Below are 27,994 nucleotides of genomic sequence, written 5' to 3' on the forward strand. Positions count from 1 at the left end.
GCTACTAAATATGAAGTATACTAGGTTTATCTCTATTTTGTTTATTCTTACTTTTCCGTTTCTAAATTTAGCTGTGGCTTTAGTCCCAAGAGGATCTTTATTCTTATTCTCAGAACCTAAAGATTCAGTTTAGACACTGATTCATCTGCTAGAAGTTTATCTTGAGGGATTTTTGTCTTTAGCCCAACATTAGGTCACCTGATGTAAACGGACAGACTGCAACCAGGGACTTTTCTTTTATTTAAATTATTATTAACTGAATCTAGCTAAGGGCCTCAAGCGCCCTCAGCCATCCTCCAGCTCCATTGCACATATGCGAGACACTGTTATTGCACTTAAAACATATCACTGTACCCTGCCATCCTAGTCAAATATGCGAACAAGTGCCTGACAGGTCATACTGATTAAACTATTTTCATTTGGATTTATATACAAGGCTCACTCTGTCCAAGTGCCACGAAGGAGCAGACCGTTTTGACCAGATCCAGCTTCCTCACACACAAATTGCTGCCTCATGGTGTCCTCAGATAGAGCTTTCTAAAACCACTTTATTTTTGATCTCATAAATGATATACATTTAAGAAGTCATCTTGGTGCTGGGACTGACAAAATTTCTCTAAACTTTATTTGCCTCAGTTTCACCAACATGGTCATACACTTTTTAAAAAGTTTGTAATTTGTAACTGATAGACTTGCAGCCTTGCAGGGTTAGATGTTCTGGATGTTCTTATTACTTCATTTGTAACAGATTTAACTAAATTCACCCACATCACAATTGTTTGTTAGAATTCATACAAATTTCTCATGAAACCAGGTTTCACAGTTTCACTGGTCACAGCCATGCACCTGTAAATGATTTTGCCCGAGTAAGGAAGCATCAAGTTTGTCACCACATTGTGTCTCTCTGCTCAGCTTCTAAACTCATGCACCCTCGAGGACTGTTGCATTATAGGTCCCTACTTTGTTCATGTCAATAAAGTAGAGATTTGAAGGAAGACCACATTGCTTAAAGCAATATATTTGTCATAGATGAAAAAATATCTAGATGCCATACAACATTTGTCCAAAATGTGTTTCCCATTAGAGGTGATGTGGGAAAAAAAATGCTTAACATGCTCAATAAATGTGGCTAAAAAGTTGTCCCTACTTGAATACCATGCTATGTAATCCAGAAATGCATGTTCCAAAGTGTTGTAAATAAGTGTATAATAGGTGTGTATAGTTCTTAAATTCAGATGAAGTTTTTCATTCTGTCTAGTTCACAAAGTATGTAGTTCTTCTATAATATTAATTAACAACACTTACCTTTATCCACCGTGTATATCTCAATAAAAAAATTAAAGATTATGTGTGATCTGAAAATTTTCTGGAATATAACTTGTGTCTATTATATTATTTATGCCATTGGGAGATTCAATTCTAAATAATCTTTATATTACATACTGTATATAGGTCTTGATATAGATCGCTTTATAATATCATATACACAATATATTCCATTTTACTTTTGCAAAAAATGTAGGTCCTACATTTTGGTTGTTGTAGTTTTGCCTAAAATATGTGCTTTAAAACATGATAAGACAGCATATGTGCAACACAACTACTGGAACCTTCAGTGTTGTTATTATATAAGCAGTAAATTTAGTCAAACATTTGAGCACACTAGATCTTTTGATCCAGTTGTGTTCAGTTCAGCGCTGGTTTTGGTCTTCTTTTTAGTCATCTTAGTGCTGTGTTTTAGGTATTTCTCTTTGTTGTGGATGACTTGGATGTACTGGTCAGTGCTGCTGTTCTGCTGGTCACTGCTGGACTCTAGTGAGGCCGAATCTGACTCGGTCAGTGACGGCTCCCCCTTGCGTTTGTTCTTGGGTTTGACATGAGGTTCCCCATGCCTATGTGGTGTTTCCGTGACCTTAATACTTGTCCGGGAGCGGGTACGAGGGCCTTCCTCTTCCCACTCTAGATAATCTTCCTCTTCTTCCTCTCCATACACTCTCCGTGCTAGGCGGCTCTCCAGAGTTTCGCCAATGTAAAAGCGTGCCGGTGATCTCTGATGGAGATCGGAGAGTGACCTCGGCCGGTGTGAGTGCCCTAAAGACCCTCTCTTTCCACCGTCGTTGGCTTCATCTTCTTCCTCTTCTTCGCTGAGGTGGGGTTGCTGACTCCGGGGAATGTAGCACTTCACATTGCGGGGGTAAAGCTCCACGATCTCGGCTGGCTCGTCCACCACGCGGTAGTGCCTTGGCAGACGCATGGTGGAACGCATAATCTTCTTGCGTGGTTCGTGCTCGTTTAGGATGACGTACCGGGTGGTGTGAGCACGCCGGCCCAGGTAGCTCTGTGCTGTGACAATACCAGGCTCTGGGTGCATGGGCCTGAGGCTCTTCCTGAACACCGGGTCTGAGTGGACACTCTCAGAGAAGCGCACAGAAGGATTGTAGGCCATGTGATGGTATGATTTGGAGCGGCCTGGATAGGCTGGATGCCTGAGAAACAGATGGATTTTAGTAACATAACTGTGTGGTATAAAATCTCCTATACAGTTTTGATTGTCGTGCTCTCTTCAAGACCCTCATGACGTCTTTTAGAGCCTAGATGCCTAATAAACAAAAGGCAAAAAAAAAAACAAACAAAAAAAAAAACAATCTGGCAAAAAGAAAAAAAACAAGCTTAACAATATTCTATTTGCCCCAAGACATGTTTTGTGTCCAACATTTGCTTCTTTAGTATTACACTGGAGATATCAGTCAAACGTAGATAACAAGTAATGTCAGTCTAGTCCCAAATATTTTCCATAACTACACACATTTTCATAGAACACTGTTGAGCAACATAGAAAAAAAAATTTTTTCTCAAATTTCCCCTTGTGGATGAATAAAGCCCATCCATCCATCCATCCATCCAACATTTGTAAGTGAATGATTTTGTAAATTATACAGATCCATCTTCAAATAACTGTAGTGTTCAGATGCATGGTAATTTTTTTTTTTATTACGGTCCTACTGGATTTTGGTGAGCTACACTTTTATTACTTGTTAGCTACATTATCCAAGTAGTTCCAGTGCAAACCTCAATAAGCATATGTCAGACATCAGATGTATCTTTGGTTATTTGCTACTTTTGAGTTAAGGTGGGAAACTGTAAAGTTGTCCTTTTGCCAAACTCTCCATATAAAGTATACACAAGTGACCCAAACAACTCTCTTTTTTAAACACTTAGATGAATGAAAATGAAATTGCGGCCTCAAGCTTTTATGCTGCAAAATTGTCAGCATGATGGAAGATGCTTAAAAGCTTTAAATTATGACAAATGAATGACTTGCACTGCCATGAAGCCTTCTAATGATTACGGATTTGTCTTCCTCAGAGATGTTTATAAGCAACAAGACATTTTTTAAAGGACATATTCAAGGTCAATATGTTTTTGGGTAATCAAACTACATTTTGGGAACCTTTAAAAGAAAGCCAAACCTGATGGGGATGTATTCCACCCTGTGAATCTCCCTCTGGGGAATGGAGGGGCTGCCGAATACTCTGTAAGCACTGCACAAGCAGAGATGGACGTGGGAGGTTTATGGAAAATGTAAAGCAATGTACTGAGTGTTGAAGGGCCAGAGAACAGGAACGGTTATTAGAACAGACCTGCTAGGCTTGGGTCTCACAAGGATGGAGGGACTTCTGTCATCAGGCCGAGAGGCTGACTGGGCAATCGTGCGGATGCTGTTGCTGCGACGGCCAGGTGAAACGATTTTGTTGACGCTGCCGTTGCGACGTGGAGGGGAAGCAGACCGGGCTGGTGACTCCATGCTAGTGATGTCACTCTCCTGCTCGGGTTTTTGCTCACCACCCTCCGGTGGCTGGAGACGTGCTGCAAGGAACAAACCCACAAAGGACTACGTAATGCTAATTGTGTTAATGAATGACGAAAAACGTTTGTAATCATGACTCCAAATACCATGTCATTAATAAACCATATGTGAAACATTTGCTTTCATAGTTTAGCACTTGACCTACAAGGCTAAAAACTAAATTAAGTAAATCACTGTCAGTATTCTATAAATATCTGCCTTCTCTCTCCATGAGCAAGTCACTGTCACTACCAATACAAAAATCGACAAATTTCAAATTAAATTAACACTGAGAAGCACTGTAATGAGAATTACTATCTCTCTGCATACAGCCATGCTTTCTGATTGGTAATTTAATTTGTAACCTTTCTGTATGGGTAATGACTCGATTATGGACTGTGACAGTTTCTGTATAGGATTTCAAACCATTAATCATGCATCTGTTCATGATGAAAAATTGACACAAACTCAGGAATACACAAAAGCATATTATATAATTAATATACAAAAAATTGTATACTAATGCACCAGGGTTTAAAACAATAAAGCAGTTACACTTGAGCCATTGCTCTGTCTATAGAATACCCTAATCTCCACCTGTTATATTGCCAAGCCAAGCTTACTGTTTTTATTGCTTTATTTAACTGGCTTTACTAACTCTGAGTCATTACCAACATTAGAATTCTGGGAAGACGCATTTCTTTTAAAGGAGCAGTTCAGAAAAAAAAAAAAATCCTCTAATCACAGTTGTAGCTAAGATATGTTTGGTGTCAATTTCCCAGGACAAGTTTGCTTTTTAACAGACCTATGTACTTTAGCTAAGTAAAGGAAGCTTATAGCAGACCCAGTTTACAACCCTGAATGCCTTAACCATCACAAATCATCTGCCCAATTAATACAATGTGCTAATGTTTGATGCTTTTTTTCATTTATTTTAGCTCTCTGTCATGTTTTCGTCCACGTTTATTGATAACAGTATGTCATATATGGTTAGATGCAGTATAAGCGAGTCTATATGAGATTAATGGACAACTTGATGTGGTTTGAGGTGAAAGTGTGAAGATTTTGAAATGTTTGTCCATTGCTAGCTATAAGTTTCCATTATTTGTTAGACACATTAACCTGAATAGCTCCAATGCAACACCAGAAACAAATGTCTCTTTTGGATGATTGAGGAAAGCTGTCAATATTGCGTTGACTCTTTTACCTGCGGCCAACTGAAACACTTTCTTCTTGTCTTCTGTGCGTTCCTGCGGCAGTGAAATATCAAAATCACATTTCACACATTCTTAAACTAACCAAACAATGCAATAACTTTTTCTTTGTTTAGATTTCAACCTCAATCTTTTATTAGTGATTGACTCACGGTCTGAAGCTGCATTCTCAGCTGGTTGTTGGTGAATTTGAGAGATCTGGCGATGGACTGCAGGTAGTAGATCAGCATGCTGAAAACAATAAGACCATGAAGAACCACACAGATAACAGCAGCCTCCGAGGACTAAATGATAAGCAAAGCGAGAGATTTTATCATCTGTTGAGTTTATTTATTTTCCTGAGGTAATTGAGCCTGGATAAGTGCTAGCGTGACTTACAAGAGGAGCAAGAGAGCTGGCAGAACCACCACAGGACTTGTGACATAACTCATCACTTTACTAAACCACGCAGGAAAGTCCTTGTCTATTGTCTCGGAGATGATGTCATAAATCTTCTCTTGACCACTGTAGAGGCAGTAGAGCAAACAACAGCAAACTGTGCATGATTTCACTTTTATAATGATGAATTTTCTAATTAGTTAGGAGATAATCATCCATGTGAAACTGTTGTTTACCCAGCAGAATTGTTGGTATCACTACTATTAAGCAATAGAACATGAGCGGTCGTGTGCTATCATGAATAACATCATGGCAGTGATGTGATACAGTGAGTACCATAAGTCACCACAGCTATGATGTTATTTGATGTCACAGCCATGATGTCACATGACCTTGAGTGTTCTACTGCTTTTATTTAACTGTTTACAAGCTTAAAACGTAATGCTCAGAAACTATAGACATGGTTTCAAATGTCTATTTTTGATATCATCAAGTTCTTCCACCACAAAAAAAGAATGTTCTCTACAAGGACTTGCTCTAAAAAAGTAACATTACGGTAACTGTAGAAATTAAAAACTTAATTTTGCTGAGTCTTTAAGCTAATGGATACTCTAGAAGCTTTATTAGCCAGATCCTCAGCATAGCAGCTTATATACTTATCATTATATACTTTCTGCAGAAAAACACCAACTGAAATTCTATTCTTTAAAACACTGTATCACTTACTTACAAATGAAACATAAAGTCCTGTGGGAAAGGAATTTTACCTTTGTGATCAATGTAAGCTTGCTGAAGATTCCTTTGCAAAAAAAATTAAAAAAAATTTTTGGAACGAAATTTCAGAATTAATTTGTATTGAGTTCATCCACTTCCAGTGGCAAAGGCTAGGTGGTCAGTGACTCTTCTTCTGAATCTGACCTTCTAGTCAGTAATTCTGAATCGGTGTAGGTTATATGGATTATATGGATTTAATACATCCTTACTTTTGGTATTTGTTAAAGTATGGTTAACGACATAGCTTGGAGTAATACCATTGCTGTTACTTATCAGAATGGTCAGTGGAAAGATTTGGTAAAAATGTCTTAGAAAGCTTTTCAACCAAATTGGGTGTTAGGAACTAACTTAAATATATCGTTCAGCAAAAAAAAAACAACAAACGAATGTATAGAAAATACCCTTCCACTGAATGTAATCAATCAGCCAAGACATGCTAGGTGTACAAAGTTTGTTTCATTAGATTTGCATTGGTGTGAAGCTAACAAGTAACAGAAACTGTAGTGTGTGAGGTGATCATCGCACAGTCGCCTCAAATTACATCATTCGGCACAGTAATAACATCTGCACATTTATACATAATTAATATTAAATTAATTAATATCAAAATAGAATTATATTATAATCCAAATCACTTCTAGAGTACAATTCATTCTTTACATTTTAATCTAAATAAACCCAATGACCCAATGATTTAGCTTCTAGATGCATTACTAATGCTGTAGTTCTGTAATGTTAGTTTGTCCACTTTTATAGATAAAAGTGTCTTACATGATCGGAAATCACATACACAAGACATTTCTGATACCGAACAACTAGAAAAGGCTTGAAGCCAGTGATAATTTAGACATGTGGTTTGCATGATGCTAAAATGGTGGCTATAAGCTTCTCTTACATGTTACAAAATTAGCCTTGTAGCTTTACTACAACACTGAAGACAAGCTAGCCTCAGACACCTAATAAGTTTTTGCTAATGGACTACATTTGGGGAAAATGACAGTTGTGCAAATTTCATTTTTGGATGAAATAATCCTTCAAAATAGAAACCTAACTGCACAGATGCAGCACCGATTCAGTACAGTGAACATACTGTCACTGCAGGGAAATTAACCTGCTCTGAAATCGTTTCTCCTGCTAAACATCACTCTGGATATGGTGAGATTGTATGCTGCTGCTGGCAAAGATTAAGCAGGGAGGCTTAATGAAAGTGGCTTTAACGGTTTGTGCACACACACATATTTCCCTTCAGATGGCGGCTTATAAGTCTGACTCATTTACCTAAAAGGTCCGCAGTGCTGTGATGGCCTGTACCTCACAATCGCAAAGATGGTTGGTAGCATGCAGAGGAAGAGCATGAAGAGGAGCATGGCCAGGTAGAAATTATTAGATCTGGGAATTAAAAAAAAAATAATAATAATTCAGAGGTGTCAACATTGCTAACAAGAAAATCCTAGTAGGCAGACAAAAATATACCACAAAACTGATATTGGACTGATATAAAATGTCCACTTTTATTATTGATATGAAAGGAAAACATCAAACCAGCAACTTCTCTGCTCAAATAGGGACACAAATTAGTTCAATACATTAAAATCAATGAAGAAGGCCTATGCAATAGATATTGAAAGAAAATATATTATCCAGTGATTCACATCACATTTTATCCTGTGCTTTTATTATTGAACAGCCTGCTTCTCAACATAGAAATGCAAAATACTGGCTCAAAAGCCAGAGGTGTGCAAATTCACAGCTGTAAGTTCACCTAGATAAAGTCAGCACAAAGCAAAGCAACCACAAACATGTTTTTCCACATCCCATGCCCTTTCCCTTTCAGTGAATTGGCACTGCTTCATATAATTCCGCTAGGAGAATTTTATTTTTCCTTTATTTGGTCTGACCACTGCTTTAGCTGAAAAAAAACATAAAAGTGTCATTTTTAGGTGGCTCCTGTATTGCTGTAGCAAGGGGTTATTTCATTATTCAGAAATCTATACAGGACTGTACATAACAATTTCTGTAGCATGGCTGGGTTGAGAAATGTAAATACAGTAACCTAAATTATCTCTCATGGCCTTTCATGAATATCTTGAAAATGCACAGCTGTTATGAAATACTCAATTGGATCCGAATGACTGTTTTTTTTCTTCCCTAATTACTGTATCGCCTGATGAGCTGCAATCATTTCGCTGCATTCAGGGTTTCATGGCGTTATATGAAAGACCCAATGTCAGAAGATGGATGGTGGGTGAAAGAGATGACATTCTCACCTCACATCTGTGACTGACTGATAAGCCTATAACAGTCTATGACAACATGGCCATTAAATAAATCAGATCAAGAAAGCAGAAGAGCAGGATGGAGGAATACACAGCTCGGCAGCACTGCAGAGCCGATAGAAAGAAAGAGAGAGAAAGGGAGAAATGAAAGGGAGCAGTAAGCTAAACTGGACCACTGAGACTTACTGATCTTTGATCTAAATGGTGCTTGATAAAGTCGTGTTTCACACTAAATTAATTTCATTTAGTCAGAGATCCCAGCTAATATATAGAGAATGCGCTCAGTGACTCACACAATGACTGAAGGTTCACTGCTTCACAGATTTATATGGCCTGTAAAAAAAGGGGATTTCAGCAAGAACAAGTAATAATGCTGTCCAGCCTCCGATCCTACCATCTAAAATTTAGACAGAGTTTTCAGGTTTTAAAAAATGTTCTCCAAACTACAAGAAGTCTAAAGAGTCAATATAAAGTGCTGATGATGCTGTTTCACCACTTTCACACATCACATTCATTCGTTTTTCCTCTACATTCACACAGTATGCTCTCAACTTCACCACTTTACCTCTCATATACACTAGCTTTCTATCTTGCATATACATTCACTGAGCACTTTATAAATTTATTATATTTATACTCAGGGATACCTGTACACCTACTCATTCAGCCAATCGAGTGGCAGCGGTGTAATGCAGAAAATCATGCAGATACAGACCATCAGCTTTGGGTAATGTTCAACTCAACCAGAATGGGGAAAAAATGTGATCTCAGTGATTTTGACTGTGGCATGATTGTTGGTGCAAGATGGGCTGGTTTGAGTATTTCTATAACTACTGATCTCCTGGGATTTTCACAAAGTGGTGAAAGTGAGAGATTTATATTTGTGAGAGATAATCCAGTAATCGTGACAGTATTTTATGTGAATCTGCAAAAATGTTTAGATGTGAGAGCATTTGCTTATAAGGCACCTCACATACAGTGGCATTCCTGGGTTTTTGGGAATAAGGTTGTAGGGCTTACATTGCATGTAAGGTGACTTATAGGTAAATGATCTCACATCTATATATTTTTGAAGATTCATGTATAATGTAATCCCAGAAACCTTATTCCCAAAAACCCAGGAATACCACTGTATGTTGCCGTAAGTTGTTCTATTATCTTCTATAGATAAAAATCAGTATATTTCTATAAATCCCATGTACTAAACACCAATATTTAGTGCCACCTTCTGACCTGGAAGCCCGGAAGACCTGTTGATGAGGAACATTACAGGTGAGCACAGCCCAGCTTCTCAGGTACATGAGTCCGATTAGCTTCAGCACATTGAAGGCAGGCAGGCAGGGTGAGAAGAAAGCCCCCATCCTACAGAGCCAGGGAGATGACATAAAGATTTATATGTGCTATTGGAATGCTCTCTCATTGCCAGAGCTACTGATACTGATCCCAGCCAAAGGCAAGCCATTATTAACAGATTACAAATCTGAGGGCCAATGGAGCACCGTGTGTCCTTGTGAGAACTGTGGGTAAAATGAAATCGAGCGAAACAGAGTTTAGAGGGCAGGGAATTACGAGGTGGAAAGATGCGGCAATGTATTATGATGCAGAAAACGATGAAAACATCATTAGATACCAAATGCATTCATTGGAGTTTAAGTAAAAAATAGAGAAGTTATTACAGTGGCCTTTCAAAACAAATGCTAAGTTCATTATTACTCTTACATACCATATCATTCCCTGGTTGTATATTAGATGTAGGACATTTTCAGCTATCTTGAATTCACCATATTCAGGCTGTGAGAGAGATGTACATGAAGTTTATTCAGTATGCAGGAAAAAAAAAAACTTGACAACAAAGTAATCATTAGATTTTACAAGCTGCATGGCATCGGTAAACAAGTTACAGGAAGTAAGGTTTTACATAAAAACACTCTTACAAATTTGCTCTCCAGATCCCAGCAGCAGCAGTCGCTCAGGTATCGAACCACCAGGCCCCGGATAAAATCGATCAACAAAATGCTAGCCACGGTGAAGATCATGTCAATGATCGAGAGCTTCAACATTTCCTGGAAACAAAATAAGCAGGAGACACATTTACTCTACCTAGCAGAGCACTGTCCCCATCTTGTGTAACAGTACTCCTCCAGAAGAGTCTTAGAAGAGCTCCTTAAGGAAGACTATTAAATCAGCTGTATGGATTGCATCATGGAGAATTGATGTGCGCTGTCTCTGCCTACTGATAGTTTCATTAAGTAACTGTCTGGCTCAACGATTCAATCCATGCATCCATGTATTCAATCCATAGTCATTTCATTGCCATCCAGAGGAAAACAATTACTACAGGACATTACATTTTCATTTTTCTTCCTCTGTCAGCATTAATGCCATATTTATGATAGCTTTTGAGCAAATTGATGACATTGGTTAGCTTAAAGACTGAGCTACTACAGGAGCTGATAAGTGCTTGTTAGCTTTAGTGCTAGAAGAAATTGCTTGGTTAATAGAGTAGAGTATTTAAAATGTGGGTTCATCCAATGTGAATCCACAGCAAATGGAATTAAACTAGTGTTGGCACTCACTATACAACATTTTGCCAACATTGGAGTGATGTTGGCAAAGGCACACTTTTCATAACAAACTGCAAAAATTCACCCAACATTAGCCCAGAATTAGCCAAGAAGCACTTCTCATAACAGCCCTGCCAACAAGGTGGATTTAAAGTTGGCTGAAAGTCTGTTGGCCCTGGTGGCCCAATATTGGCCCATGGACAAAATTATGTTGGGCCAACATTGGCATCCAATGCTGACCCAACGGAATGACTTGTGTTAGCCCAACATTAGCCCAATGTCTGTTTGCTACCTGGGGAGACATCTGCTTACCTAATGTTCATAATACTGGCATAGTTTATTCTAGTGTACTACTGTATTATCATCTAACTTTTTTGTAAATGGTTTTCTATGGTGTACTGACACAAACATTTCTTTAATGGACAACATAGTATAATTTTAAATAATATTAATGATAAGTTAAATAAATTAAAATATTACTTTTGATTTAAATAGGACCAGCTCTGCATCTGTTTTGGTTAGTTAAACCTCTTCTTCTTATACTTAATACATATACATGTATTAAGCTTTACAACTTTTCCAATTATAGAGCTTTTTATGTGAAAAACATGTGTGCACACTTTCGTCAGTTGTTAAATCTCACCTGCCCAACATACGTCTCCCAGCACTGATCCTGCTGGGTTTTGCCATTGTATTCATATAGTATGGACTGGTTCATTCCAGTTAGGACTGGTGCTGACGGTCCAGACACAACAGTGTGCTTGACACTGAGGTTGGTACGGTTTAGGTCTATTACAGCCATGGTGAAAGTACCATTCCTTCCCTCAGTGATCTCTGGGACAATGGTAGACACGTTGGTCTCTGCAGGCTGGGAAATGGTGGCCAGGTAAGACGTGGAGTCAGACCAGTTCCCTGGAATCTGAGACAAAAATGGAATTAAATAAAGCTATCTCGGGAATTTAGTAGGAGCTGAACATCTTGTCATATATGAATATGCATGGATTGTTAGGGCACTAATTCAAATTTGTAGGAGCCCCATCATTCTACTTGGGTCATTTCTTGTATACGGTTCATCTGTAACCAAGACATTAAAAAAAAAAAAAAAAAATGGTGCAAATATGGTGCATCTGAATATGTCATGTACTGGATATCGTAATAGCTATGTCTCACATAATTTAATAGAAACTCACATTTAATCGATTTCCGGTGTAAGGTAAAATTACGACAAAGTAATAATGGAGACAGATAAAACACACACAACATAGTGTATTACTAATTTGTCCTGGTAGTGCCAGTAATGATGCTACACTACCCATCAGCCACAGCATGTCACATGATCATGTCACGCACCAAATCACATGACCACAAGAACCTGAATCACATTACTTTTCAATTAGCACTAGTATATCAGTTTTGTATAGCACTCATTGTCTAGCTTTGCCACCCATGTTATGGTTTGTTCCTTGTCTGTTGTCTAGAGTCCATGTTCATGCTTATAGTCTTGTTTTGGTTATTTGTTTGTGTTTCACTTGCGAATTTAATAAAAATCCTACATTTCTATCTGCCAAAAAGTTCATTTAAAAAAAATCCAGATTTATTCAAAATGTCTTAATTAGGAGAATGAACTAATTTGTTTATTTTTTAAAATATTGGATGTTTTTATTGTCATGCCTGGATCTGCGACCAATCCAGAAGCCACGACATCTTAATAAACCACCAAAAATTCATCCTGGACTTCCTGCCATTCACCCTTTACCTACTGACTGCACAGACCTATTTCACAATCCCTCTGATTAGACTCTGTACTCTGCACACTATACATCTCCACTCACAGATATTCTTTGCAAGGTTTTGCCAATTCTCTATTTCACAATTACACAATTTAGTGTCCCATTTATTTACTCTGCTTGCGTTTTGGCTACATTGCCTTGCTTGCCTGCTCATTGACCATAGCCTGTGTGATTATGCCTGTCGCCTGCTGATTTGGATTTCCTTTATAAACTTCCACCTTGCACTTTCAGAACTAATGCTACCAAACTGTACTTTTCCTACTTGTCATTACAGTGGTACTGTAAGGTGACCTCTTTTGTACGTTTAGTATGTGTCTGTTGAAGAATTAGAGGATAATTCAGAAAAGTCACTTACTTCAGAGCTCATGCTATTCACTTTGTCCAACAGGGCGATTATCAGACTATAGAGGTTTCCAAGATACAACACCAGCACCCTGATCAAATCAAACCCAAAATGGATAATCAGATAAGCCAGTTCACAACCTTAACATTTTCTTTAAACTTTTGCACATCTTAGTCATATCAGACCTGGCAAGTTGGAAACGAAGGCTGGTTCTTGGATGGTACATCTCCAACTGGGCCACCAGCTCAAAAGCAGACGGAGCGATCATAGTAATGAGGGAGACCACTACACTCACCTAACACACAGAGAGGATACACTGTAATATAATATACACAAGCAGGTCCTTATTCTTTTTACATCACTGCTAATTATAGAATTATTAATTACCACTTATAGAATGTCCACATTTATCTATATATTCAAAAATTTAACTTTGAAATGTCTAGAGGAAAAAATGATGACACATTATATGAAGTACAAAATCATTACAACTGTGCTTTTTTAATTGCTTATAAGCATCTTATAAACTCTTAAAAACCCTTTATAGCTTCATGCCTCATATAGCTTTAATAATATGCTTTAATAATTCCTTGATAATTTATAAATATGAGTTATAAAGTAACATTATGTGTCCTTTGTTTATAACAAAACAGCCATTTCTTTGTAATATATTATTTTTGACATTAGTTTTCAAACTTCAATAATGTGTCAGTATGTGGTTTTGATCAAGACTTCAGAGTTTCCATATTACAGTACGAAAATATAATAAATTGTGTCTTGAAGGAATGAGGAACATATTCACTATATAAACACTCCGTGATAACATTTTAAATGTTTATGTTTTTTTTTTTTTAAAAATAATTGTTAATAAATAATACAGTTATAATTATTATGCACAGGTCAGTATTCATTTCTATAAAGGCTATATGTATAATGACCTATGAATACATTCATAACATATAAGGCATTTTTTATAAGGCATTTTTACGCCTTGTTATAATTACTTATGAAAATGCATTATACTTTATAGCATGGGTTACAATGCATTATGAATATTAAACAAAATCCCTTGGTAGTGTTCACCATCACCAACCAAAGAACCTTTTAACAATTAACTAAATGTATATACTTATCATATGAGTGTAGATTATTGACAGACATATTCTATTATAACTTAATTGTATTATCTTATTAGTTGTATTTGTAAGTTCTGAGTAAAGTGATACATATACTAAACAAACAAACAAACAAAAATGTTTCATATACTGATGATTTTCTAATAATGACTTGGAAAAAAACACCCACACGGTGGGGTTGAGTTTAATATAATGTGTTACAAACACTGGTTATAAAGCTATATGCTAAGAATTCATAATACAGGTTTCTATCAAGTGTAGTGTATTTTCATAAATGATTATTCATAACAAGATTTACAATATCTTATGACTGCATTATAATGAATAATGAATGTCTTCATAGTTCATTATATACATTGTCTATGGTTACCAAATCATTTTCTTCTCTGTTTGAGAAATCCTTGTATTAATCTGAAACCTGAATATTCTTTTCACACATTTGCTATATTGTTTGCTGCATTGCTTAAAATGAGCACCTCTCCACCTGCAAAATGTGAGTAAATTTTGGCACTGATGGGTAACTTCATTAATCTACCAGTTCACTTTGAAACACAAATCAAATTTCAGTAAGACCTCATTCTTTTCCCACAGAGTTAGCTCTGCTTTCTGCTGCTCCAGCTTCTGCGAGCGATCCACAACAAAGTAGATGATGTAGATGCTGCCAGCCAGCGACAGCAGGACCAGGATGTTGGCTAGAATCCGCAAGCTGATCAAAACCGCTCTGCATGGGAAGAGCCAAAAAAAAAATTTCCATCTCATTTGTATGCATAGATAGAATTTCACTAATACAAGCAGTTAAATTTAAATTAGATTTCAAGTAAATAATCCGTATCACAGGCTTATGTAAGAAGAAGACTTGATTAAATAATTTCCTCTTGACTAGATATTAACCCTCATTGATCCCAGAATGAGGATGTTGGTCGCAAAATAAAATTTAATTGCATGCTAAATTGTATAACGGGTACAAATATATGGAGATTGATTGATGAGGAAGCTCTATAGAAATACACATAAAATCAAACTCATCCAAGTCATTGCTTGAATATATAGCATTATTGTTATTTCATACCAAGTTTCCATAATAATATGACATAATTGCTTAGGTTTGTTCCATTTTCTATGCGTTGGATAACAGGATGAACAAACCTATTAATAATGTGAGTTACTGGTTCGAAACAAGACTCACTGGAAGTGAGTACAATTGTCAATTTGAGGAGTATCTTTAGTAACAGGCTGATCCAATCACGGTGCAAGCAATGCTAATGTCTGCCTATTGTTTTCAAAATGTACAAGTTCATCAACTCTGATTCTGGCCTTCTGGACAAAATCATGTAAGCTTTTAATGTATTACTATTTTGTTGCTACTAATGTATGCACTATATCTATCTAATAGGGGTGTGTCACAATGCCATCTATCTATATCTGTTTAGTGCTCCAGTTTGGATCTCACCTACTGGAAGCGGGTGCTGTGGGCCTCAGCTATTTCAGCCACTTGAATTCAACTTCAGCCATTATTAGGCTTAACCAGAAGCCCAGTGGAGCTTTCTGACAAGTTTTCTATCTAATCAAACAACATCTTTCCCAAATCAATGAACTGTTGACAACAATAGCTACAGAATAATATTTTATTAGATTTACTTTAGTTTTTGGGGTTTTTACATTCCAGAATCTACTACAAAGCGGGGATGCAGCGCTGCTGCTAATCTAAATAGGGTCCTTTTCCTTATAATGTTTGTATGATGTCCCTGGAAGACTTTCTTTCAATAATGATGGAGGACATTCATTTAAGAACAATGAAACACACTCACTAAACATGCAAGTTAATATTTTTTAAATGAATAAAATTATTATTATTATTATTATTATTATTATTATTATTATTATTATTATTATTGGAGACTCCAACAATGAAATATGCTGCCCTGTGTGGTGCATCCATCCTTTATATATATATACCCATCACCTACCCATTAATAGGCAATCCTTCCATCTATTTATCCATCCACCTAAACATCTATTTATCCATGTTTTGAACCATCCACTCATCCATCCTTCAATCCACCCATCCACCAAACCATACATTCACAAATCACTTTCTCCAACCATTTGTCCATCCATCTTTACTTCCTCCACCAATTTTGCCCTTCACTCATTCTACCATTCATGCACTCATTCATCCAGCAATCCATCCATCCATCCATCCGTCTGTACATATGTGTCACTCTCTTGGTTTCCCAAAAGGTCCATTAGATGGCAATTCCATATGTGACTTTATATGTTTGATTTTTTCTAACATGATTAGAACATTAATACAGATTTTGGATGCTAGACAGTAATTTTTTTTAGCCTTTGAGCGTAAACTGTAGCTGCTGGTCAGCAAGGAATGTATGGATCTACAAACCTTTGAAAGGACTAATAAAATAAATGAGACAGCACAGTGTCAGTTTTGGTGTGCATTAATTTGCATGGTTGTTAGTCAAACGCATGCATTCCTATGTATGTATAAGTGTATCTGTGCAGGTGTGTATGTGTGTATGCATACACACAGCTGAGTAATCCACTTTAATATATGAGCAGCTCTGATGGTGATTTAGGAGCAGTCATCTGCTGCAGTAAAAGCTGTGGGTATGAAATACGGTGGGAGGTTTTGTGCTGCGATTGCAGTCGATGTGGACAGAGCGAGTAAATCAGAGCTCTGCACTCTACACTAAGAACAACACTATCACCCTAATTCATCCACTGATACTGATCATTTCCCTTCCTTGAAAGCAAACATTAACAAACACTCAAATGACCCTCACTGAGAAGGGAAGAAGGGGCAGAGCTGGAATCTCCACAGTCAGCACAGGCAGAGAAATTGGGTTTGAGGAGCAATTTGAAACAGTAAATGATAAAAGTTCTGAAAGAAGTGTTGAAAAGTTGGTAAAAGCACCCACAGGCTGGTTTCTTTCTTCTTCTCTTGCTCTTCCACAATGGCCTCCTTCAAAATAAGACATTGAAGAACATATCAGTACCACCTGAGATGCACTATAGACAACACAACAAACACATCTACATGTAATACAGCTGAGTAAATAGCTCCATTTAGTAATGGTGATGGGCTGTAGATCTACCCAGACCTGCCGACCTTTACACATTTTGTGTAGGAACTCCACATATTAACACTGGGATACTCTGCTACGAGTTATCACCCAAAAAATCAGCAAAAAACCCAGCTTTCTTTTTTCCCTAATAAAAGCTACAAATGAGCCAATCAAAATGTAAATCTAAAATGACTGACAGTTGCACAGGTGTTCTGATCTCTCCAATATTAATGGACACCCTGGAAGCCCCGCCCACGTCCTCCATCTCACATTAGAAATCTTTTATCTCCTATTGATTTTCCCGCTTGAAAGATGCACAAGCACATTGTCCTCATTTTCTGTCAAGGTAAATGGAGAATGTGTTGAGTTCATTAGTGTGAAATAAAATCTATGAATTTATGTTTCAGTATACAAGTATACAGTTAACATCAGTTAAATACACATTATTGCGCAAAAGTCTGCACCCTGTTTTTTTTTAGTACAAACTTTGTTATAGACTTTTATTTTATGACTTCTATATTATCCAGTCAGTACAAAAAACATTTCAGATTTCGAAACATTAGTTTTCCATCACAAAATTAAATGTTACAGAAAAATGTTTGTATGTCAGTAAAGGAAGCAGCGTATTACGTAAGAGTATTATTTCATTTATTACAGTTTACTGCTCTTTATAGTATTTTTAATGTAGAAACATTTAATTTCATTATTTTTGAAAGCATCTTTGGTCTACAGCATTTCTTTGCATGTGCCTAAGACTTTTGCACAGTAATGTATTTATTAGGGATGCCACTGAAAAATTTATGCTAAGAATAGTCAAAAATGTCTCTATTTTGGCTGAAAGAGAAAACGAAAAGAAAAGATGATCAAACAGGCCTACAATAAAGTGGACAAAAACATAGTGAAGGCTGCTTGGTTTTGCTGCAGAAATAAGAAGCAAGTGAGACAGTCAAAGTCTCCAGAAGAACTGTGGCTTGTTCTGCAAGATGCTCAGTAAAACTTACAGCTTATTTCCTTATAAAACTGCACATATTGTACCTGAGACTACTATTTATATACATATAATATATAATATACTTATATATATATATATATAGCTGTCTTTGGTGTGTCTTTGGTATTGAGTTTGTTTCATTTATTACAGTTTACTGCTCTTTATAGTATTTTTAATGTAGAAACATTTAATTTCATTATTTTTGAAAGCATCTTTGGTCTACAGCATTTCTTTGCATGTGCCTAAGACTTTTGCATAGTAATGTATTTATTAGGGATGCCACTGAAAAATTTATGCTAAGAATAGTCAAAAATGTCTCTATTTTGGCTGAAAGAGAAAACGAAAAGAAAAGATGATCAAACAGGCCTACAACAAAGTGGAAAATGTAACACTACAAAAAAAAAAAAAAAAAAAAAAACTCATGGTAATGATATCTAGAAAGTGATTAGAAATTCTGCTTGCTCTCTTGTGCTCATCAGTGCAGCCATCTTCAATCAGTATGGTCAAGCCCATTACCACTACCTTACGCAAGGTCTGTCTATAGCTCTGTCTACCTTTATGTCTACCTCTATCTATCTTTATGCTTCTAATATACTACTTGATTGATTTTCATTTGGAAAAAAAGATCATACTATCATTCTAAATGATCATACTATCACTAGTAATAAAAAGAGCTTCAGTCATGGTTGCTTTCTAACTTTTGGTCTGATGCACACTGCTTTGCAGTTATATTATAAATATTGAGACCAGTGCATCCCTTTACACCCATAATCAGTAATACTGACAGGCTCTCCATATGGAAATTATCACTGGTATGAGAGAACATAAAATTCCCTGGTAGATTATGCTGTAATAAAAGAAGGTCAGTGGATCATTGGGAACCAAATCATGCAGATCAGGATGTCTGTGTCATGGGTTATGGCATACACTCACCCTGATGTTATTGACTATTGCTGCTCCTTTGCTCTCAGCAGCCTCAGGATTACCGATCAAGTAGTCCCAGGCACAGAAGATTCGCCAACAGAATGTGTAGTTCTCACTGGAAGCGCTGGATAGACTTAACCGTGAGTTCTTCGCCATTCTGGAGAAAAGAAATACATTCATTACATTCATCCCAGTGTGATATAACATTTATAGTATGATATTACAATAATATGTGATCATTCCATGAGTGGCACGACTGACTACTAAATTGTGTTTTGTTTGATTTTCAATACCCACGTATTATTTGAGATAGTTGTCATGTTGAAATGTCAATACTGAATATGTCCCACCACATTTGTTAGGAGTTTTAACATGTAACACATAAGAACTAAAGGTAAAATCTTTACTGGATTTCTTTATTCTGAGTGTATTTCCTGGACTACATTTGTTCATTACTTATGTAAAATCATTTTCTCTAAAGGAGTATGTAAGTATGCAATTTCAGACACAGCTACTATAGCATGGTTTGGCATTGAAGGTTGACTCTAGAAGATTTAAAGATACACAAGACAAACTGTGGGGATGTTCCACAACATTATATGTAACTACAAACAGTTAAAAGTACATTGTTTCATTCATTAATAAATTTAAAAAATGTCATTTACATGTTTTTGTAATTTAATTGTAACTGTTGTCAAATTGCTGTGGTATAAGAGTAATAGAACACATCAGTACATGCTGTTATTTTAAAAAATCCACTTTAGGTTAGTAGCAATAACTCTGCTTTTTGTCAGGCCACATCACACCACTCCATCATTGATTATTTTAATATAACACTGCACCTCATCATATTTTATTCCTTACTTATTATTGAACCGATCACTGATTTCAAGCAAATCTGTAATGATTACTTTCTTAAGAGAGTGATGAAACTGTAGGCAAAAACAGCCATCCCAACAAGAAAGTAGGCCAGGGGCAGGCGGTAACCGGCGCTGCCAATCTTACGCACGTTTCCGTAATAGCCATAGAAAAGCACGGAATACTGCAGGTAACCCTAAAAATGGAGAACAAATGTGACCACAAAGTAGTCCAACATTGAATACTGTCCTTAAAAAAATCAGACAAGCTACAAAAGGTAAATGAGTAAATGTCTTGCCCCAAGTGACCAGATGGTGTCAAGGTCCTGAGCTGAGGCGATTTGGTCTTTAGGGATGGTTTTGCTGCGTGTGGTGCCAAAAGGAGCACCAGCGAGGAGCTAATGGAGAGACCACACATAAGGAGGAAGGGGGGAAAAAAGGATGAGTGATGGAGGCTGATACCGGAACAGGGAAATTGCTTTGTGTCCCTGTGTCAGGGAGCAATATAAATCTGGCCTCTTTTTACTGACAAAACATAGCATGGAGACGTGAGAGGTCATATTAAGGGCCAAGTGCAGAAAGGAAACTTTGAAGCCACATACAAAACACTTTGTTATATTGACGTCATAAATTTTCTACTAAAAAAGCAAAATTGTATTGAATATAAGAAGCTAATCAGTAAAATATCAATAAGTAAAATGTAGCTATATGCAAAAATCATGGAATAATCTTACAAACCAGTATCACAATATACACTAATACATGGTGTACACATTGTTATTTTTGACACTTTTTGTTACGCAGGTTAACGACTGCCTTGGTTCATCACAATACATTGCTCTAAATTGTATTGTATTAAATTATTTGCTGCTTAAAATGTATTCTTTGCAACATCAGATCCACATATTGTTTCATTCGTAGACATACACCCCTAATGTCTGTGTATTACACATGAAGGACTAAAAATACTATAAACCTATAACATAAAAACTGACAGAGTTCTGCTTTTTAAAGACATGACAAACCTCAGGAAGGACAATAAAAGCTCCAGTCATAATTGTGAGGACGATGTTAATCCCAAATAACCATCGTAGGAAAATAAAGTATGAAGCCACACCGGATCCAAAGTGACCTGCAAACAGGGTAAAAGTCTATATATCCTAAATTTTACAGATTTCTGAGAGACTGGTAATCTTCAGATGAGGATTTATTTTTTTTGTGCTATCAAGAAAATAAACGTCCTAATCTTGAGATCACTGGAGAGAATATTGTATGGTCTGAGTGCACTTCTGTGGACTACATACCACAAGGATCAACAAAGTAATTTCTAAACATATGCAATTATGGATTATATAATATAATTCATATGTTAAAATATGGCAAAACATATTTTCTTACTTTCAATCTTTTTAATCCTCATTTCCCATGGGATGAATAAAACAAGGATGTTGTAGAGGACTCTTGAAATCTTCTTTAACAGCTGCGAAATCAACAAGCACAGATAAGGCTCTCTTACAATCAGACGAGACATGCTTTTACAGGCTTAAAGTCAGCAGAATCCAAACTTCATGTATAAATCATTACAAACTCACCACAGAAGACATTGTTTTTCTCACTAACACCATTTGTGCATGAAGCAATTTCATAAAATTGCAAGTGTTCATAAAATAGCATAAAATATAATTTTATATACAATTTAATTTGAGCTATATTATCATCTGAATCACTTCCAACTTATAATTCCACTTTAAAACTCTCGGTCACCATCAGTGAGGAATGCACAAATGAAATTACGGTTTAAAAGGGGCTATGCAGATTATCAGATAAATTAGCAAGATCTTAGGTTATAAAACATAAGACAAACGTATATGTGCAAGGCTGTTTGGTATGCACAAAATGTTTTTTTAAAAATTAAATCATACATAACCCATACAACCAAAAGTATGATCTAACATTTGCAATGTCCTTGTCCGAAGATTTAAACTGGGAAAACTTTTCCTTCAGTTGAAATCCAAAAATAATGAGCAAAAGTCTGTTATACTATGTCAGTCTATAAAGACCCCCATTGCCAGGCATTTTCATGATTTGAATCATAGCATTAGCCAGTTAGAATGTGTAGGAATTGAACAAAGTAACATATCACAGAGAAGAGGAAATAAGAAAATTGATCTAAAGGTATTCATGTAATTACGTCTTTGGAGAAACAGATTTACATTAACATTCCTACGTGTCCATTCACTTTTTAATATAGATAAAGTATAGTTCACTGGGAATAAATAAAGTAAATTAAATGATCGGCATTGCTTAAATTGTATATTTTCAAAGAACACCGCTGTTGTTAAGTGTCACATGGTGTTCTGTAGCCTTGTTAAGCAATCAAACGAATGTCCTGTTAAGCAGGTCACATGGGACCTTACAGCCTTTAAAAGAGAAGTGTGATCTGATGAAGGCTTAAAGCTGAAACATTTGTGTAGCTATTCCTGTTAATCACTGAACTGAGCAAAATGTGTGCAGACTTGAGTATATCTTTAAGATCGAATTATCTTTAATCATTTAAAGATTAAGATTTGTATGTGGACCCCCTGTAGAAGTAATGGAATCTATCAACAAAGCGAGACTGCAGTATTAGACTTTATCCAAATACAGGCCATTATGACAGGCCATTTTTATAAATAACATTGAGATTCCTTAACAACTTGTTTGTTGCGAGTGTGTGACAATTTATGCATACAGATTGCTGAGCGCTGTAAATTTTTATTTTTGGCTGAATTATTCCCTTTACCAAGGTTTGCTCAGTAATAGAATTCAGGATGCTTTCAGTTAGACATGCTTTTAAACCCATGATATGACAGTGACATGAGATGAGCAAAAGCGAACATTTTCAAAATAAATGTGCAATATTTCTAATTTCAATATTCAACCGAGCCATTTTCATAATTAGTCATTTGTCATCAGATCCACTTGCTAAAAAGTCAATTAATTTTAATGCCGCTCAGGCAGCCTTGCCGAATGCCGCTGGAGCATTTTAATTAAATCGAGCCGTAACAACAGGCTGTAAATCTGAACGCAGAGTCAGGGGAGAGTGAGTGAATGAGAGCAGTGCAGGAAGAGAGACAGTCAGGAAAAGGTGCAGGACCTCAACATAGACATCCCATGAAAGAAAGACAACATTTCCATTTAACCACTTGCTAGATGCTTTCACCCAAAGTGAAGCAGAATCCAAGAACAGAGAGCTGAGCATCTGAGGGTTAAGGGTCTCACTTATTTGCTCTCTGCCAGTCGGGGAATTTGGAACTTATCACTGTCCAGTCACTAAGAACAGAAAGTGCTGAAGGTTCAGCTGAGGTGCTGCTTCTTAGTATTCATCTGCATTTTGAGCACCACTGAGATGTTTCAATATTTATGGCTACACTGGAATGTTTCTTTGAGGTGAAGTTGAGGTGGGAGCACCTGCCGCTCTGCTGTTTACAGGGTTTTTGTGAAGTAGTTTTGGATTTTTTTTCAAAGATATTTTCAAAGAGTTTTTTTTCACCTCCACACAGACAGTAATATGAGCTCAGGATCGACCCATGGATCCTATAGCCATGAGGCAACAACAAGCTTTGGCACACTGCAGCCAAATATATAAAGAAGTCCAACTTTCCAACCGACTAGATGCTCACATTTCCAGTCTTGCCCTCAAACTATTTTTTTTACCTTGAAAGAAAGAGTTTTCTATTTTCAATCCTACCCCAGCCAATGTTTTTTTTTTGTTTGTTTAATTATGTGCAGTACGAAACCAAACCAAAAAGCACAGGAACAACAACAACAACAAAAAAAATCAAACCTGCTCTGATTCATACTCGTGTAAAAGTGCCCTCAGACTTGTAGATCCAGTGCATAATAAGAAACTACACATCAGACACCAAACATGTCTTGGCTGATATTTGTGGAAAGTGTAGAGAATTCTTCTAGGTGCAAGTTCACTCTCACCTGTACAATATGGAGTTTAAACTTGCAATCTTCTGGTCAAAAGAAAAAAAAAAAAGCTTTGAAAATTGAGATCGGACAAATCTGCAACTGGAAAAAACTTGAGGTTACGTGCTGAAGGGTAGGAGTCGCAAAGGGATGCCAGTTATTCTAACCCGAGGGAAATCATAACTTATATATATAAACTTCATAAATTTGAGAAAGAAAAACATACGTCTGCGCCTGCAGCCTGGTATCCTCGTGTCCTGGTCAGCCTACCTTCATACTTCAGCACAATCTCCCTGGCCTGCCTGAAACAAGCACACACACACACACACACACACACATATGCAGATAGCCAGAATCAGCAGTCTGGCCCATAACACATTATTCCTCCCTGTGATCGTAGCAGTGATTTACTGTTGTGCTCGGCTCTGATGAAGCCATTAATACCAAGCTTTAATGCTTCACAGGACATTTCACTGCTGTAGGCATTCCTCTAGGATATGAACCATGCTTTTAGCTGGGTTTTCCCCTGAATGGAAGTTTTATGGACTAAAACCTGTAAAACCCACATCTTTGCTCTCTTTCCTAAAAGATAACATTACTGTATTACAGTACGATGCGATCTGTTCTGTGAGAGTTTCACCGACAAGCATGAAGTGGTCAAGGCCAAGAATGGCTTACTGAGATATTTATAGCGTCTTGGATTTTTAAGTGTATGTGTGACTGATATGATACACAAAAACATCCGTTTTCTTACAGACGGCTATAAACTTGTCATCTCACAGATGAGTTGCAGTGTAAGCTGGATGGTCAGGAGCTTTATGCGTTACTGCTGGCTCTGAATGTCATGGACCTTGAAAGGAAATAAAGCTGCAGATACCTCATCTGGATAATTTACAAAGGGGCATTGAACATCACTGAGGGCAAAGTTGTGGAAGCGACATGCGGGCAACACAAAGTCAGTTATAAGTTGGAGTTAACAATGTCGCTGGGTACCTTGTGCTTTTTTTTTTGAGCATGTCTGTGTGTGTATATGACTTGTGTGTCTCAAAGGTAAGCGTCCCTGGCCCTTGAGTCACCTCAATCAGTCAAATCCAGTTAAGCGTAAGATGATGTCTTATACTCAACATGTGACCTCGGTAAAATGAGAAAGCCAGAGATGGGATAATGAAATAATTACTCAAGTTAGATTGTTTTCCAGGCGCCATGTCATAAATAAGGCTAGAGCTCTCATGAGACAAGTGTTAATTGTTATTTACCTTGCGTCGGTACATTTCCTCTCCATTAGCATCAGATCAGCAGCACATAAAAGCACTCATGACCTAACATGTTATAAATTAAGGAGCTTTCTTTCCATTATGTTTTCATGTTGTAATTGTTGGGTATTTTTTTTAAATAATACGATCATGAATAATTTATCCTACAATATAATGTAATATAATCTTAATTACCCAACATCAGTCACAGTGGCAATAGTTGGCAATATGATCTGATTATATTATAAATATTATTGTGACCTTATTATATACATATTATTAGCTTATTTAGACCAGCTTATAAAATATCATAAAATGCAACAAAGAAAAAAAATCGTCAAGGATTCTTTGGATAGTTAATGATTCTATCTATCTATCAATATCTAGATAGATCTATATCTAGATCTATATCTGTCTATATATATATATATATTCTATCTATCTATCTATCTATCTAAGACTCTGTATAACGTTGCAATAAGGGAAGATTATGCATGACATCATAGGGTTTGTTTTTTGTAAGCTGAATATTTCAGCCATAGGTATGTAGTACATTTAGCTTTGCATATACATATAATAAAATCCTAATTACACAACACCTCTAATTCAAAAATAATAAAAACTCTACTGGTGTATTCAGGGTGCCGGGTTCAATCCTGAGCTCAAGTTACTGTCTGCATAGAGTTTCACATGTTCTCTCTATGTTCATGTGGGTTTTCTTCTGGGTTCTCCTGAAACATGCTGGTAGGCAAATTTTCTATGCTAAATTGTATGAATGTGTGTGTGCTTGGTGCCCTGTGATGGACTGATGTCTCCACCAGAGTGTATTCCTGCCTCTAGCCCAAAGTTCCTGCATAGGCTCAGGATCCACCATGACCCTGACCAGTAAGCGACTGCTGAAGATGAATGAATGAATGAATGAATCTATCTAGTGGAGTAAATATATATTTGGCAGAATTGCAGTGTAGTACAGGTAAAGAGAATGAATCAAGCTTGTTTCTCATTTGCATGTCCTCTGACTCCCATCAAGTGATTCAGGTCATTTTCAGTTCATATGTTTAACATAATGTATATAAAGTATCGTACAAACATACAGCAGATCTGTTTAACCCATTAAGCAATCAGATTCAATTATTCATTTTAAAGCATACATTTCAGTAGCTGTTATGAAATATTCAGTAATGCATTGAAAGTAATATTAAAGGTATGTAGTTACGTGTGGAGTATGGAATGTAATCTGGACCTGCTGAAAGATTGTTGGTATTCAAGGGGTTAATATAAGCAGAGACTCACTTTAAGACTTTGAGCTTGCGTCTCATTGGCCAGGGTCGTGTTCGGATGTTGGCAATGATTTCCTTCTGGTACTGAATATTCTGGAACATTTCCTCAGGATCATTACTGTCCACCCGCTCTGCATCCTTATCTTCATCATCAGAGGAACTGGTATAGTATGGGATAATGGTTTGCATCAGAAGTTAAATTAATTAAAAGAAATTAAAATCTACACATTTCTTGTGTAAGGTCTTTGCTTTAATGTCATTGGCCTAAATAGATAGACTCTAACCAAAGTCAAGACATGTCACCCAGAGATTACATCTAAATTATCATATAAATAATCAGGACATGTTTTATAATGGTATTCTTTAGACTCTTCAGAATAATAGAAAACATCTATTTATGGCCACAGGTTTTTATGAAATCAAGTCATCAAAAAAATGAAGATAGACAATAAGTGCTCAAGGCAATTGGATATAAATTCTAATTACAATTTTTTTTCTATACATTTATAAATTACTAAAGAAGTATATTTTTGGGATCTTATAAGTATACTTCTTTAGTAATTAAGACTAAAGAAGATAAGCACATCTGTGTAAAGTCCTGTACTGACTGAATGTTAGGCAACAATCTGCATGCAAAGACCTAATTATCAACAAATATAGTATAATATTAAATGCAAGTATATTGAATGCATGTTCTGTAATTGCGTGAACTACAATTAAAGCAAAAGTGTGAAAGGAAAATTTACTTTTCCCAATATGGCTTTGTCTCTGAGCACTTCTCATAAGGATACTGTAAATTATGTCATTATCAGATTAAATAAACACAGTCAAGTAGTTGTCTTTATTCATGTCAAGTACAACTAAAGCAAAAGTTTACAATGGAAATGTGCAAAAAAAAAAAAATCACCTTTTGTACTGACAGTGAATAAGATCAAACCATTTAACTCACAGAAAAAGACAAAGGAACCCTTTTTCTAATTTGTGAGAATTCAAAATTCAGACTTACACTGGATTGTCCTGGTAAGGTGTGTAGATCTTCCTGGAGCTCTTTCTCACACTCTTGTGCCGTTTGGAGGATGTCAGTGGTTGGGTCAGTGATGTTGTTTCTCTCACCACGCTCATGGCTCCAGAGTCAAACTTCCCATCTGAGTGTGTGTGGGTTTATGGCTGAAGTCTTTCAGTGTATGTGTTGTGTATCTGAATGTGTGTGCGTGAGTGTGTGAGTGTGGAACATCTGTACAGTGCAGGTGCAACCTGTCTGATTGGATCTCGCACTGAACGGCTGCTCTGAGCCCCTCGCTGTGTTTAACCTCACACAGCTGCTCCA

The 27,994-nt window shown here is 36.7% G+C and overlaps 1 protein-coding gene across 1 annotated transcript; it reads right to left on the minus strand.

Moving 5' to 3' along the window:
* Positions 1-27,994, minus strand: LOC113536465 (transmembrane channel-like protein 3). The gene is made up of 23 exons (XM_026930379.3): positions 27,674-27,994; positions 26,681-26,827; positions 24,361-24,436; positions 21,576-21,657; positions 21,203-21,309; positions 20,477-20,575; positions 20,232-20,374; positions 19,330-19,477; positions 17,259-17,302; positions 14,896-15,043; positions 13,372-13,481; positions 13,199-13,277; positions 11,697-11,972; positions 10,424-10,552; positions 10,213-10,280; positions 9,723-9,851; positions 7,492-7,602; positions 5,440-5,565; positions 5,214-5,292; positions 5,055-5,097; positions 3,642-3,867; positions 3,471-3,542; positions 1-2,486 (listed from the first exon to the last, which is right to left on the minus strand). Exons 1-23 carry the CDS (start codon positions 27,787-27,789, stop codon positions 1,646-1,648), a joined length of 3,399 nt encoding a protein of 1,132 aa, XP_026786180.2. The 5' UTR covers positions 27,790-27,994; the 3' UTR covers positions 1-1,645.

Source organism: Pangasianodon hypophthalmus, chromosome 11 (assembly GCF_027358585.1).
Source record: "Pangasianodon hypophthalmus isolate fPanHyp1 chromosome 11, fPanHyp1.pri, whole genome shotgun sequence".
NCBI lineage: Eukaryota > Metazoa > Chordata > Actinopteri > Siluriformes > Pangasiidae > Pangasianodon > Pangasianodon hypophthalmus.